The sequence below is a fragment of the Podarcis raffonei genome, chromosome 1 (assembly GCF_027172205.1).
Source record: "Podarcis raffonei isolate rPodRaf1 chromosome 1, rPodRaf1.pri, whole genome shotgun sequence".
Classification (NCBI taxonomy): Eukaryota; Metazoa; Chordata; class Lepidosauria; order Squamata; family Lacertidae; genus Podarcis; species Podarcis raffonei.
Window position 1 is genome coordinate 114,334,863 of NC_070602.1, and position 14,685 is coordinate 114,349,547.

General features: G+C 41.6%; 1 protein-coding gene and 1 long non-coding RNA gene across 3 annotated transcripts; one reads left to right on the top strand and one right to left on the bottom strand.

The window, feature by feature from the left end:
* Positions 1-374: 374 nt before the first annotated feature.
* LOC128424257 (uncharacterized) lies at positions 375-8,895 on the bottom strand. 2 transcript variants are annotated; one of them, XR_008332968.1, is made up of 3 exons: positions 7,946-8,895; positions 4,550-4,691; positions 375-550 (listed from the first exon to the last, which is right to left on the bottom strand). It is a non-coding gene; the product is annotated as an uncharacterized LOC128424257 (long non-coding RNA). The 2 variants fall into 2 exon arrangements; XR_008332965.1 differs by having other exon boundaries at positions 375-3,412.
* Positions 8,896-9,126: 231 nt separating this feature from the next.
* Positions 9,127-14,232, top strand: LOC128424254 (cytochrome c, testis-specific). Its single transcript, XM_053410228.1, has 3 exons — positions 9,127-9,373; positions 11,041-11,215; positions 13,925-14,232. The coding sequence occupies exons 2-3, from the start codon at positions 11,047-11,049 to the stop codon at positions 14,071-14,073; spliced, it is 318 nt and encodes a 105-aa protein (XP_053266203.1). The 5' UTR covers positions 9,127-9,373; positions 11,041-11,046; the 3' UTR covers positions 14,074-14,232.
* Positions 14,233-14,685: the final 453 nt, after the last annotated feature.

A 14,685-nucleotide genomic window follows, 5' to 3' on the forward strand; every position in this document is an offset into this window, starting at 1 on the left:
TAAGGTTGCAATGACAAGGAACTGAGAGAAACCGGAATTGACAGATTTGTTCATCCGTAGTGTTGTGGATTAATCAGAGAATGGAATGAATTCAGGAACTGTTATTACTCCACAATTGTATTGTCTAAGCAAATACATACTGCAAAGGACTTGCATTACTAATTCCCCCCCCCAAAAAAAATACTCCATTCTTCTTCCTGCAGAAAAAGAACCACACCACTTGGTACACCAGTAATAATAATAGATAGATAAATGATAGATAGATGATAGACAGACAGATAGATAGATAGATAGATAGATAGATAGATAGATAGATAGACAGACAGACAGACAGACAGACAGACAGACAGATAGATAGATAGATAAATGATAGATAGATAAAATATAAAAGGAAACAGAGCAATCTCACATAAACACTTGTCAGAGGAAAGAGGATTAATTGCTAGAAGATCTCCTTAAGGACATACATTTTGGACCTCAATGCTGTTCTTTAAGAGCCAGTGATGAAACATGCAGCGTTCCTCTTAACATCTAGGCAGCACCTGGGGTCCTATTACAGATGAGAAAATGATATTGTGTGACCATAAAAACATAGTAAAGCATAAAAATATTATATCTGGTAGAAAGTGTCTGCTCATCATGATAATCATTGAACAATTAGCTTTACGCAGACGCTTCAAGAGCCTCTAAGAAGAAAAAGACACATTGCAACAAAGAATAAACACTGTAATCCAGCTTTTAGGCCAGTGATTATCACAAGATAAATACTATGTATATTTAATGCACAGGATGCCAGTGGACACTGTAAAATGGAAGGTCCTCCCCCCCCCCCAATACACATTTTGAAAACTACTTTCAGCTTCTTTGAATGTGAAATTACAGCTAAAATACAATGGATTATACTTTGAAGCCCTTGGAGGATGCTGTAAATTGCTTGCGTAAGGCATTATCAATCTTCTTTAACTTCAGCATCTGACAAGAAAGAATCACTGTCCCTGAAAACAGATTTCTTTTAAGCGCCACACTCAGCTGCAGTTATTAACTCTTGGAATGGGGTACAGCTTTCAGGTTTCTGTTTTTTAACAATGGTGTTTTTATGTAGATTTCTGGAAAATGCTGGGAATAACCTCCTGCGAGGAATTTCAGATGTGATGTGCTGTATCCAACAAAGCCATACTTCAGAGTAGACCTATGAAATTAATAGCATGGCTCAATTAAGCCCACTGATTTCGGTGGATCTGCTCCAAGTATGAGTAAGGCTACGTACGCGCCATACATTTGAAGCACATGATTTCCCCCAAAGAATCCCGGAAACTGCCATTTACCCTTACAGAGCTACAATTCCCAACAGCCTTAACAAACTACAACTCCCAGGATTCCTTGGGGGACGTAATGTGCTTTAAATGTATGGGGTGCATGTGATCTTAGTTGGGTCCTCACACATTGCATCACATGGTTAGGGGAACACCTTGTATGTTATTTCTTTTATTCCAGCAAAAGAGACAAAAGTTTGTTTTTTTAATAGGACAGCGGAACTGTCTCTGATGACTGACAAACGGTGCAGCTAAACAGCTAAGCTTCTCCCCTCAGGGATTATATCCATGTTCATTTGGAGCTACAGTTGTACCTTGGAAGTCAAACGGAATCAGTTCTGGAAGTTCCAAAACGTTCAGAAACCAAGGCGCAGCTTCCGATTGGCTGCAGGAAGCTCCTGCAGCCAATCGGAAGCTGCGTAAGCTGCGTTGGACATTCGGGTTCCAAAGAACATTTGCAAACCGGAACACTCACTTCCGGATTTGTGGCGTTCAGGAGCCAAAACATTCAACTCGCAAGGCGTTCCAGAACCAAGGTATGACTGTAGTTCCTTGCTACCTCACCAAAGTCTAAGTTGAGTAATAATGGACAACGAAGTGATGCCCTCTTATAGATCAGTAATTGGTTGAGAAACAGGAAACGGAGAACAGGAATAAATGGATACTTCTCCCAATGGAGGAACGTAGAACTTCCCAACTGTGGCAGACTTTGGGCTCTCAGATTTTAGTGGCACCCTGTGTGATGCTAAAATTTGCAACTAACCCCCCCTCCACCACACATGCTCTATTCTACAGCATTGCTGCAGCACCCCCAGCAGTGCTGCACATAGTATGGCTGCACCAGTCAGGGTACCCTACAACCATCTCTGCATCCAAGAATCAGTATAGGGGCCTTCGCTTTTTAACTTGTTTACAAATGATTTGACAGTCAGGAAGCCAAGTTTGGCAATGATACCACACCAGTCAGGTTTGTTAAAACAAGGGATTGCGATGAGTTTCAAAAGGCTCTCTTCCAACCGGGTGGATGGGCAGTAAAATGGCAAATTGCAATGTATTTAACGTGTAAAATGATGCACACCGGGGCCAGTAATCTTAATTTCACCTAGACAAATCATGGGGTCTGAACTGAAAGTGACCGACCAGGAATGAGACCTTGGGGGTCATCATGGGTAGCTCAATGGTAATGTCACCCCAACATGCAGCAGCTGTGGAAAAGGTGATTTCCATGCTACAAATAGTTAGGAAAGGAATTGAAAATAAAACTGCTAATGTCATAATGGCATTATACGAATCTGAGGTTTCACGTACCATATTTTTCGCTCCATAAGACACACTTTTCCTCTCCTAATAAGTAAGGGGAAATGTCTGTGCGTCTTATGGAGCAAATGTGTGGTCAATCGCTGGATCCCTTTCCGGCCCCGGCCCATTGCCCAGGCCTCCATTGTTGAATGTTCTGCAGATGGAGGCTGTTTTTTCCCCAGCGACATGTGACTGGCTGATTAGATTATCTTTCTGGACACTGTAGAAATGGCTCCCTTTCCTTTCCTAAAGAAGCTGCAGAACTGTGAGGTGAACCCTATAAAAACAGAATATTTTCCTTTTGCAAAGTAAGCTCAACAACTTTGAGCTGATCCTCAAAAGAAGGGACTTTTTCCTTTTGCAAAAGAAGCTGTACAACTGTGAGGTGATCCTCAAAAACGCGGCTTTTTGCCTTTGCAAAAGAAGCCGCACAACTTTGAGCTGATCCTCAAAAAAAAAAAAAATGGGGCTTTTCCCCTTTGCAAAAGAAGCTGCAAAACTGTGGGCTGATTCCCCCCAAAAAACAGGGCTTTCCCCCTTTCCTCCTCTAAAAGCTAGGTGCGTCTTATTGTCAGGTACATCTTATAGAGCGAAAAATACGGTAATCGGAATACTGTGTATGATTGTGGTTGCCTCAACTACAAAAGGATACTGTAGAGGTGGAAAAGGTTCACTGAAGGGCAACAAAAATGTTCAAGGGGGTGGAACAGCTCCCCTATGAGGCAAGTGCAGACTGCATTTTCCTCTCTGTCTCGCTGAGTAAGTTCTGATCACTCAGCAAGGGGTTGGGGCAATCTCCCCTATGAAGAAAAGTTGGGGAACTTTTTAGTTTAGAGAAAAGGTTGGAGGATACAGAGTATATAAGTATGGAGAAAGTGGCTAGAGAACAGCCATCCAAAGAAGCTGAATGTTGAAAGGTTCAAGACAAAAGATTGCATAGTATACTATAGAATTCACTTCCGTCAGAGGTAGTGATGGATGCCTTTAAAAGAAAGATAAACAAATCCAAGACGTAAAGGGTCATCAGTGGCTTTGTTCTAACCTCCACTGCTGGAGGCAATATGCCTCTAAATACCAGAACAGCAAGTCAGGAGAGGGCTGTTTTCCTCATGTCCTGCTTGTGGGCTTCTCCATGGGCATGTGGTTAGCAACTGTGACAACAGACTGTTGGACTAGATGGGCCTTGACCTAATCCAGATGGCTACTCTTACGCTTGCATGTACAATTAAATGTTAATCTTTCTGTCCAGAAAAAGGAGTATTATTATAACGTGCAAAGGCCGACTCTCATGGAGGCTGAAATGTGACGGCTTCCCAGCAGTGTTCTCCGAGAGGCTGTGGACAGGAGGAAAGAGCAAGGCTGCTGCTGCAGCAATTGACACAGAAGGAAACAGCTGCGATAACAGATGTCACCCATTGTGTGCTTTGGCATGCCTGTTCTTACAGTGCTCCCTTACGTTACTACGTTTGTTCTGGCCCGGAATCTCTAAACATGTCTGTCAAATGCTCTTTGTGTCCAGGAAATAAGTCCTGGAAGAAAAATATCTGACCATAGGAGATATTTTGTTTGTTCCACTGCGCTAGGGGAAACACAGTGATCCTGGCTCATGGCTCAATTCTGCCAGAGGATAGACTGCTGTGATTACTGAGAATCCTCTGCTCTCACCAAGTCCCCTTTTACATTTCGGCCGCACCCAGTTTACCCGCATCTACATACATGTTCCCTCCTCCCACCCATTGCCACCATAGGTTGACCTTGTGTCTTGTGCTCATAAAGCACTCTGGTCACTGAAGGTAATTCTGAGGGTTTGTGTGTGCAGTAGAGTCACTTTGTGAGCTTGGATAATTCATGACACACTGTAGTTTTGTCATTAAAAAACAGCCCCCTTGACCTATTTTGAGTCCTTAATCTTCTTAATGTATGTACTACTTACTTACCAAGATGGGTTCTAAGATACTTATATGCTCTATTTTCCCTTTGACTGTCCACCTTTTCCCTTTCTTTTATTTACTTGGATGGTACTTGGATGGCATCCCTTCATCTCTTGCACATTTTGTTGCTCATCACTGCCGCCTTATCCTATTTAGTCAAGAAATTGCATAATCATAATTAGCTTAACACCTCCTAAAACAGGAACTGAAAAAGGTTCTGAGGGAAAGTTATTAAAGGCTTAAAACCCACATTGCAGTTTAAAATTAGAATTGTTCTATTTGGGAACAGTTTGAGTAACCCAATTCTGAATAAAATGTGGAAAACAGAGGAAGAAGAGCATCAGCCTGTGATAACCAGCACGTAAATTTGTAGTCTGCCCAGAAGTAAACCTATTTGTCCAGAAGTAGATTTCACCTAAGACTTCTGCCACAAAAGAAACTCAAAGTTCATATCAGTATATCTACACGTACGTGTGTGGCAAAATATTGCATTAACGACCTGCAAAAAATGTTGGATTTTCCAAAATACAATTGTTAATTTGCCCTGTTGAAGTACATATTATATATTAAGATCCTGGACACCAGTGACCTCTGCTGGATTGTAACAGAGCTTTGCATAGTAAGGGGTGAAATTGTTCTGCTCTCTTTCAAAATATTATTTGTATTTTTCCATCGCCTTGTAATACGTGTTCTCTAGTGACATATAACAAACAGGGTGTGGGTGGGTGATTGTATGTATATGTATATATAAAATATATGGAGGGCAATATGAAACAAATACAATATTTTTAAAATCCCACAGAAAACAGTAAGAGCAGAACAAGCTGTGTGAAACAACCTACTAATAAAAGAGCTGAGAAGGGCTAAAACCCGACCACCCAGCATTAAAATATGTTATAAGGCCTGGGAGAACAGAAAAGCCTTTGTCCAGTGCAGAAGAACCATGATTATTGGATGCTACAACGCTAACATCACTGGCCTGTGTAAAACAAGCCAAGACAATTTACAAGATAATATACTATTTTTTTTCATTCCAAATACACGTTGCCACCATCCTGCAGAGGGCCTTCTCGGTAGTTGAACCAGCCTTCCCATCAGATGTCAAGGAAATAAATAACTACTGTATTTGACTTTTAGAAGACATCTGAAGGCAACCTTGTTTAGGGAAGTTTTTAAAGTTTGATGTCTTATCGTGTTTTTAATATTCGTTTGGGAGCTGCCCAGAATGGCTGGGGCAACCCAGTCAAATGGGTGCAACACAAATAATAAAATTATTATTATTATTATTATTATTATTATTATTATTATTATTAGGTGGTGACACGTGTCAATAACTTCCATACACACTTTCTTGGAAACTAGCAAGTTAACAACACAGAACTCAGCTTGCATATAATCTGAAGAGATTTTACTTTAGAATCATTGGGTGGTACACAACTAAGTCATACTCAGAGCAGACCCACTGAAACTAATATAACTTATATGACTTTAGCCCATTGATGAGTCTTCTAAGAGTAAGAAACCCTTTTCAGATTGAGGGCTGCATTCCTTTCTGGGCAACCTTCTGAGGGCCATAGGTCAGTGGTAGGTGGGGCAAGAGGCAAAAGTGGGCAGAGCATCAAATGTAAACTTTATCTTTGCATACCCTCTAACATTTCTCCAATGAAAATAGGGACATTACACATTAAGAAAAACTTCCCTATACAGGGCTGCCTTCAGATGTTTTCTAAAGGTTATATAGTTACTTATCGCCTTAGTTTGGGGGTCATATAACTCCATACCCTCCGACATTTATCTGATGAAAATAGGGACATCCTAAGGAAAAGCTAGACATTCCAGGATCAAATCAGAAACCTTCTGTAAATCCGGGACTGTCCCTGGAAAATAGGGACACTTGCAGGATCTGTCTTTGTACAGCAGGTGTCAGGGACTGGGCAGAGGAAGAATGGTGGAGACTGCCTCCCCAGCCTGACCCTTCCAGAGAAGAAGACAATTCAGAATTACAACAGGCGTTTGAGGGAGATCACATCTCAGAGGCAGATGAGGGGGAAAGCTGGGAAATAATGGGAGAGGAGGAAGAAGAAGCAGCGCCAGAGGGGCGACAGCTGATGGACACAGTGTCTTTAGAAAGCATTCCAGCCCCCCAGCACCCAGAACTCGACGAGCATTGAAGGTAGGAGAGGAAAGAGCTCAAAGGCAGAGGGCACTTTTCGGCACCTATAGTAATGACACATGAGAGGGAGGGGGTGGGGACTCACTCAGGGCAACACCATTATTCCAAGAGGCTACATTTCTAAGCCTCTCTCTGTGAATATTGAATGAAAAACGGTTGGTAAGGACTTTTCCTTGTCTTATCTGTTCCTGGCAACCTGTCTTGGGGGTTGGATCCTCTGCAGCCTGACAGCAGGATAGTTTCTATAGATTCACACGCCCCTTTCCATCCTCCATCTAAGCAATGAAGAGGCATTATCAGAGTTCAAGGACACATTCTAGTCACAAACACACACAAGGAGACTACAAACTTGGACAGTAAGGAGTGGGGCCTGGGGAAAGTTCTGAGGGGCCTGGAGGGCCACATTTGGCACTTGGGCCTAAGGTGGTCTGATTTGCACATGACTAATGTTCGAATGAAACTATGGGTGATAGCTAATTTGGCCTAAATCACATAGCTCCCTGCATTCTGAGTTTACTTCTGTGTCCCTTTTCATTTCATTTCCCACTCATTTTTTATCCTTCCTAGAGAATTAAGAAGTGGAGGCATTACATCACTGGATAGTTCTCACATTTTAATACTCACATTCTTTCAAAGAACTCAAGACCACAGGGGTCCCGCCATTACCCTCACAATCTGTGGTAGTGTCAGCTAAGTGACTTGTCCAAGGTTCCCATTACCAAGGGTAGTTGTGAAGTTTATCACTGGCCATTGGCTGATGGACATTGTAGTTCAGAAACATCTGGAGGGCCACAGGTTAGCCACCCCTGCCTTATGTATTAGAGAAGCCAGGTTTAATTAAAATTAGTCTCTTTTTTGATTAATTGTGGCTTGAATTGAAAGGTTAAGGAGAAAGGGCAGCTACCATGCTGGAGTAAAGATAGCATGAGACCTTAAGTACAGAAGAATAAAGCTTAAGTGCTTTTATTTCATGGATAATGTAACAGCGTGGAGCTAAATTTTCATTTACATATGGTCCTAAATAGATGCAAAATGCGGAAACTTCCCATTTTCACAAGACTTTTATATTATTTTGTGTAAGTGACACTCACTGATGTTGTGTAGGTAGCAAGACTTAAGGAGATGCCAGCAACTTGTTCTAAGCAGGGTTTGCAGATTAAAAACTTTGCCTTTTAAAGAAGCCCTTTCCCCCCCCCAAAAAATACAGAAATAAAGGTCTAGATCTCAACCTTAAGTTTTCAGAAACACCTGATGAAATGATTGAATCCAGTTTCCAAGACATAGACCTTTGAGGCTTGTCTGTGTAGGAGAGCAGGGGACTCAGCAGCTATGTAGAGAAAAGCAAGCCTGATCCAATTTCACACTTGCTGCCTTGTAGAACATTTCCTCTTGTCTAACTACACATTTGTTACGTACTGAGTTGAATAGGATCCAAAATGCAACAGTCTGATTGGTCCTAGAACAATAGGATTCAGAATGCAGCAGTCTGATTGGTCCTATAACAATAGGATCCAGAATGCAGCAGCCACCCAATCCAGCTCCAGGTGGAAGTGAATCAGCAACCTGATTGGCCTACAGGAGAATCCCGGACTTAGCCAATCACGTGTAAGTAATCATTGTGTAAGTAATGTACATAAAGCAGACATTCTGGGGTAACTTCCATTCCTTCTCACCACTGTGAGCTGAATAAAGTGCATTAAATCCACTCCCGACTCCGAGTATATTTCACATTGAATCGTGTTTTTGTCTTGGGAGTACTACAGCAAGTTCCGTTATTTGACAAGGGGCAGGAAAGTTAACGACGGAGGTATTGCTTCAGGGGCTTAAGAGGTCGGCAACAAGTGTAGACCTTTCCTCGCTTCCATGGCCAGACAAGCCTGCGAGCTGAGGGCAGCCTTGAGGAAAGTCGTCTTGCTGTGCTAGTCCAGCGAGATAATCTGGCTCTCAAAGAGCTATCTTCCGACAGACACATCTCTGCCCGTCCCCACAAGCAAGCGACTGTCGCCTGAGGGTGGGAATTCGCGTTTATTTCACGCCAGGGACAAACGGCTGCCGTCGCTTCCAATATCGGAGGCGACCAGACATCGCTGCCGCCATCTTGGACGGAAACCGGAAGCTCGGCCTCGAGCTGTCACGTCTGCTCTCCTTCAACATCCGCATCTCGGTGGTGCCGCTCTGGGCGCAGGGAAATCGAACGCACCACAGCGCCCCCTCGCGATGAGGAGGCGATAAAAGCCCCTATTCTCGCGAGTGTCAAACAATCAGAAACGGTCTCCGCTCATTTTAACCGTAACACCAAGGGGCGGGGAGGACAGCAGAGAAAGGAGCCGCTATTGGCTACGGCAAGAGCCAATAACTGGGCTCCGTCTCCCGCCGCCGACTGTTGAACGCGCGCCGGCTCATTTTTTCTCCCACAGTCTTGGCCGAAGCAGAACGGCCCCGCCCCCGACAGAAGGCACCAATCGCTGCCCAGAACGTCCGCCGACAGTGGCTTGTGATTGGTCGGCTTTATTGTGACACGTTAAAAACCTTTATCCGCCTTGGCGGCGTCTGTCGCCAGATGCGCGATCGAGTTGTGACAGTCGCGCGACGCGGTGAAAACTGGCTTGTTAGCGGGGAGGGGGAGGGGCTGGGCCCTGTCGTAGTCTGGACTGAAGGTAGGCAGTGGTAGAAAGAAATACAGGGAACGGAGAGAAACCCCGCTCCCCTTCTTTCATTTTATTCTTGTTGTAAAGTGCCTAGTCCTCAAGAACGTTTCGTTATTCGGTTTATATCGCGCCCATTCCGTCCAGCAGTCCGCTTTGAGCAGATATTTATATCATGCTTATTCCACACGTGTGTGTGATATCTAGATAGATCTAGATAGATATAGATATCTATATCTAGATATAAATAGGTATAGATACAGTATCTATATCTAGATATAAATAGGTATAGATATCTATATCTAGATATAGATCTCTAGATATAGATAGATACCTAGATATAGATAGAAAGGTATATATTAATAACTGGTAGAGAAGGGAGGAAGAAAACTGAACACATAAAACACAGTATATTACATTAAGTGCAGCATTAAATATATTGTATTTAAAAACAATGTCAAATACAGAAACAGTGGGAAATATAAAATCATTGTATTAGAATGGGTTTTTAAAAAACAAAAAACCCCACCATAAAGTGTTCATAGTTTTTTTGCCACACAGAAACTTGCTACCTTGGCAGGAATCTCAGGGGAGAGACCCTGCTCCCCTACTTTTATTTTATTCTTATTGTAAAGCACCTAATCCTCCATAATATGTTGTTATCCAGTTTATATCGCACCCATTCAGTCAGCTTTGAGCAGCTACGGTATGTATATTATGCTTATTCCACATGAGAGAGAGCGCATTTATTTACTGTACACACGCACACACATTCATTTCTTTTCCAATAAATATTAGGCTGGGTGGCCAGAAACGTTTCACCCTCTTGTTTAAAAGCTTAATCCTTCTGTCCCACTTGAGGCATAGGTACAGAGCACCTACTTCTATAATTCCCTGTATATGGGCCATGTGCTAGAACTAGCAATCTTTCATAGGCAACCCTCTGAGCATTGCTTCCATGGAGAAACATGTCAGATCTTCATGGATCCTCATGATTTCTCAGTAGGGCTTCCCAAAGCCAGCATCATTTTCCAAATCACCTGTTATTTTTATGGTGCACTCACGGCATGGGCGATGGTTCAATGGTCCGTGTGCAGAAATAATAGGTTTGAAGCAGATTAGTCGACTGCTGGGTCCTTTTTTGTCTTGCCCCCTTCCATCAAACCTCAGCTATCATATAAACCAGCATATAAACGAGTGACTGCATATAAACCAGTGATGTACAGCTTTTAAAATTCACACTAAGCAGATGTCCATTGTAAGCATGCCATAAGCAGAGAAAAGAACATTGTCAAATGACTTCTGTCTGAAAACCAGGAGAGCAATCTATGCTGTCCATATTTATTAAGAGGTAAATCCCTCCCCACTCTATATGTTTAGGTAAGTGATCTCAAGACTAGCCTGTGGGCACAATTTTGTGTACACACTTACCGGTACTTGGAAGTATATCTCACAGAGATCTGTAGGATTTCCTTATGAGTTAATACGTGTAGGATCAAATTGTTAGCTTTCTATTAAACAATAGTACTTCCAGTGTTCCATTACACTACCATCACCACAAAATAATATGTTTTCCTTTGCTTTCTTCCTTTCAAATATAAAGGAAACAAGTGTGTTAAAAAAGAGGGAATCATTTCAAACACATCGTAGTTTTATTTTTCCGCATTTCTTTTTCATAGATTGCCATGGGTGATTTTGAAAAGGGTAAAAAGATCTTTGTTCAAAAATGTTCTCAGTGTCATACAGCTGAAAAAGGTGGAAAGCATAAGACCGGCCCAAATCTTTGGGGTCTCTTTGGCCGAAAAACAGGACAAGCTGCAGGATTTTCTTATTCAGACGCAAACAAGAATAAAGGTAAAAAAAGGGGGGGTGTCAGATAATCAGTTGGTTCAAGACAGTATTGCTGAATAAACACGATCCAAATTTAGAGAAGGGAAAAACTTCACTGGGAGATTATTTTGCAACTCTTGGAAATACATTCTGAAAATATTCTTCTGATTTTATATAAAGAATATAAATTTGAACCTCTGGTTTGGATTTAACAACTTGTGCATTGCAAGTTTTATGGTCCAGTCATTGCATGGATTTGCATGGGATCAATCTCACAGAGCCCCTAATGCGCCAGAACCACTGCACCAGAGCATGAGCTGCATTACTGTCCCTTGTTTGGTACCAGTGGGGATGGAGGCAGGACTAATGATGGCCCTGGCTCTATGCAGCATCCTAAGGCTGATTTGAGATGGCCAGGAGCCAGATTGGCACTGCAGGCGTTTCTTTGTTTTTAATAGGTTTGCAGAGACTTCCTGGTGGCAAATGCTATTTGCTGTGTTAATGATAGACTCCAGAATAGGCCCATTGTTTTCAGTGGGTCAGCTCTGGGAATAACTTAGCTGCATACAATCTATATTGTTATTTATTACATTTATATGCTCCCTTTCCTCCAAGCAGTTCATGCTGGTGTGCATGGTTCACGCCCCTATTTATCCACTGAACTTCCCTGGTATGGGTGAGATAGGATAACTGGCCCAGTGAATTTCATGGCTGAGCCGTGGTCTACCAATTTCTAGTCTAACACTAACCCCTACATCACTCTCTCTGTGACAGCTTAAAGCAAATGCATTAGACTGCTAGTATCCTTGGATTTTCAATTAATTTTATTATTTTGATAAGGCCAACTGCAGGCTGGCCATGTACCTTCTGAAACTGCCTGACTTGCCCATCTCCTCTTGAATTTCTTCTAACAGCCATCAGATTTTGTATGCTAATAGCTATAGACACCAGGTTTTGTTCTGGCAGTCAGAGGCTAGGATGCACATGCTTACTGCCAGCTGCTTGGACATGGCTTTTATTTAGACACCCCAGCTTATTTTCTAGCATGCCTTTAGGACTGGCTTGCCTCTGATAATTCACTGCAAGTGCGCTTGCATATTTCCACATTTTGGGGAGAGGAATGGAGGGCCTGTGTTTTACAGATACGCTTGAGCTTCTGTTCTAAGCATACTTACTTGGAAGAATGTTCCAAGGAAATCAGCTAAGTGTGGCTCAGAGGGTATGCAATTATATAGTTTATGTTTATTTGAAATTAATTACTAAATGTGTATCATGCACCTTTAACTGTGATAGGTCTCAAGGCACCAACTAAAATAGATTTTTTTTAAAACCTTCAGAACAGCAGCTTAACCTGTTGATCAAATGTGAGAAAACCTGAAGTTATCAAAGGCATATCTAAGTGAATCTCTCTACTGATATATGTTAGAGACCTCTTTGTCTTATCCATTACTGAGGCATGATGGTTTGAAACAAGACAATGAGAGATACTGACTTCTTAGTGGCTATTCCCAGATTGTAAAATTTATGACCTTGTGAGATCCATTTGGCCTTCTCTCTTACTGTTCTCCCCCTCCCCCCTTTTTTTCTTACTGGATTATTTTTATGTGGTGGATCTTCATTTATAACATTTTTTTCTATCAAGCCTTTTCCCATTTTTAACATGCTTATTTTACTTATATGAGGTGGTGGTGTTGTTCTTGATTGTGTTAAGTCACCCTGAGCAGTAGGATTATACTGGAAGGGCAACAAATTAGTTTTCAAATAAATTAAAAGGGTAATTGAAAAGCCTGGAAAATAAGAATGCTTTTCACCTGATGCCTAACTGGCAGCAGTGTAGGCACCACAGGAGCGCATTTCAAAGGTGAGTCACCAGTTAAAAGGATTTCTTCCCAGTTAACCTTCCACCAAACTACAGAAGGTAGGGGCACACAGAGGAGAGCCTCAGGTGACTATTTCCACTGAACAGGTGGACCGCTGTAGAAGGCTGCAGTGCAACTTACCCATGGCAAGGTGGCACAAGCAAAAGAATAGAGGGGGCATTAGAATAAGAATAGGGTAGCCCCAGTGTTGCAACCAGTAATCGGCTCTGACTATAGAAAAACAATAACAGACCATTGGACTTTTGATAAGGGCACTTCAGCATCTCATTGGACAATGTGCAATCCCAGCTTTCATTACATTTTTCTGTATTTAAAAGATTGAGATGACACAAATTTTCAGGAAAAATCAACTGAAAGACTTGCCGAAGTATGTGGAATTTCAACAACCTGTTGGTTTTCAACCTTGGTTGTTTAACTTCCATCTAGTTTCAGAAAATAATTTTTAATATCAAGAAGATAATGATTGGAAGGTTTTTATTTTGGCTTTTAAATGTGATTATGTTAGAAGAAGCTACCTTGTTCAAAGTGACACAACTTGTCTCTAGGACATCTAGAGATCCTCTACTTCATGAATCCAAGTTTGGTTATTAAAAAGCGAGTCAAAAGTAAATAGAATGCCAGATGCATGCTAAGTATTAAATGTGTGCAAACAGTAATGAAAACTGGCTTTTGTTTGACATTCTTTCTAATCCTTTTTTTAACCTTTGGAATTAAGAACATAAGCTGTTCAAGAATATTTTCCTTTATATATGTTCCAATAAATTTTGAAATCTCTCAAAGTAAAGGTGACACCAATTGGTGAAACAGTCATGGGATTAGAAATTGGTATTTCAACACTTTCTAAATTTTCCAGGTATTGTCTGGAGTGAAAAAACACTGATGGAATATTTGGAGGATCCTAAGAAATACATTCCTGGGACGAAAATGATTTTTGCTGGCATTAAAAAGAGTAATGAAAGGGCAGATCTCATTGCATACTTGAAAAAAGCAACCTCTTCATGAAACATTGCAGCCTCTGTGATGTCCAGATAATTCCCAGTTGGCACCACTCTTGTGTTACATCTGATGTTTATTGTCCTAGCATTTGCTCTTTAAGACATTACCTTCAAAAGGGCAAATAAAAGTTGGTATTTTCAGGTGCTCAGTCTCCTAAGAAAACAAGTGTTAATTGTCTTTTGTTTCCCTGTACAGACATTTCAATATACTTTATTTTGTTTAAAACAAAGTTCTCAGGGTTGGTTCACAGGAATGAATGAATGAATGAATAAGTAAATGAATGAATAAATAAATTCAATAATAGACCACAGAACAAAGCAAAATGTGGATTTGGTTCAATCTTCTGCCTATGGAGGTATATACAACTCATGACCCACCAAACCAAACACAGCCTAGCAGAGCTCCTATCACTATGAGCTCAATAAACCTACCTTCCCTGTCTGCCAGGAATAGCAAAAAGCAGAAGATGTCAAGAACACGGCAAGTCACGCTATAGACTCCCATCAGAGAGCTGTTGCCCTTGAGGAAAGTGAACCTACACACTTCAGTAGCGATGTTTTATTCAGGCCAACTTTTCAGTGAAATCAATGGACGAGGGACCTGCTCAGCACTCTGCAG

Coding starts and splice junctions, on each gene's coding strand:
- LOC128424254 (XM_053410228.1), top strand. CDS start 11,047: ATGGGTGATTTTGAAAAGGGTAAAAAGATCTTTGTTCAAAAATGTTCT. Junction 11,216..13,924: donor AGACGCAAACAAGAATAAAG/GTAAAAAAAGGG, acceptor TAAATTTTCCAG/GTATTGTCTGGAGTGAAAAA.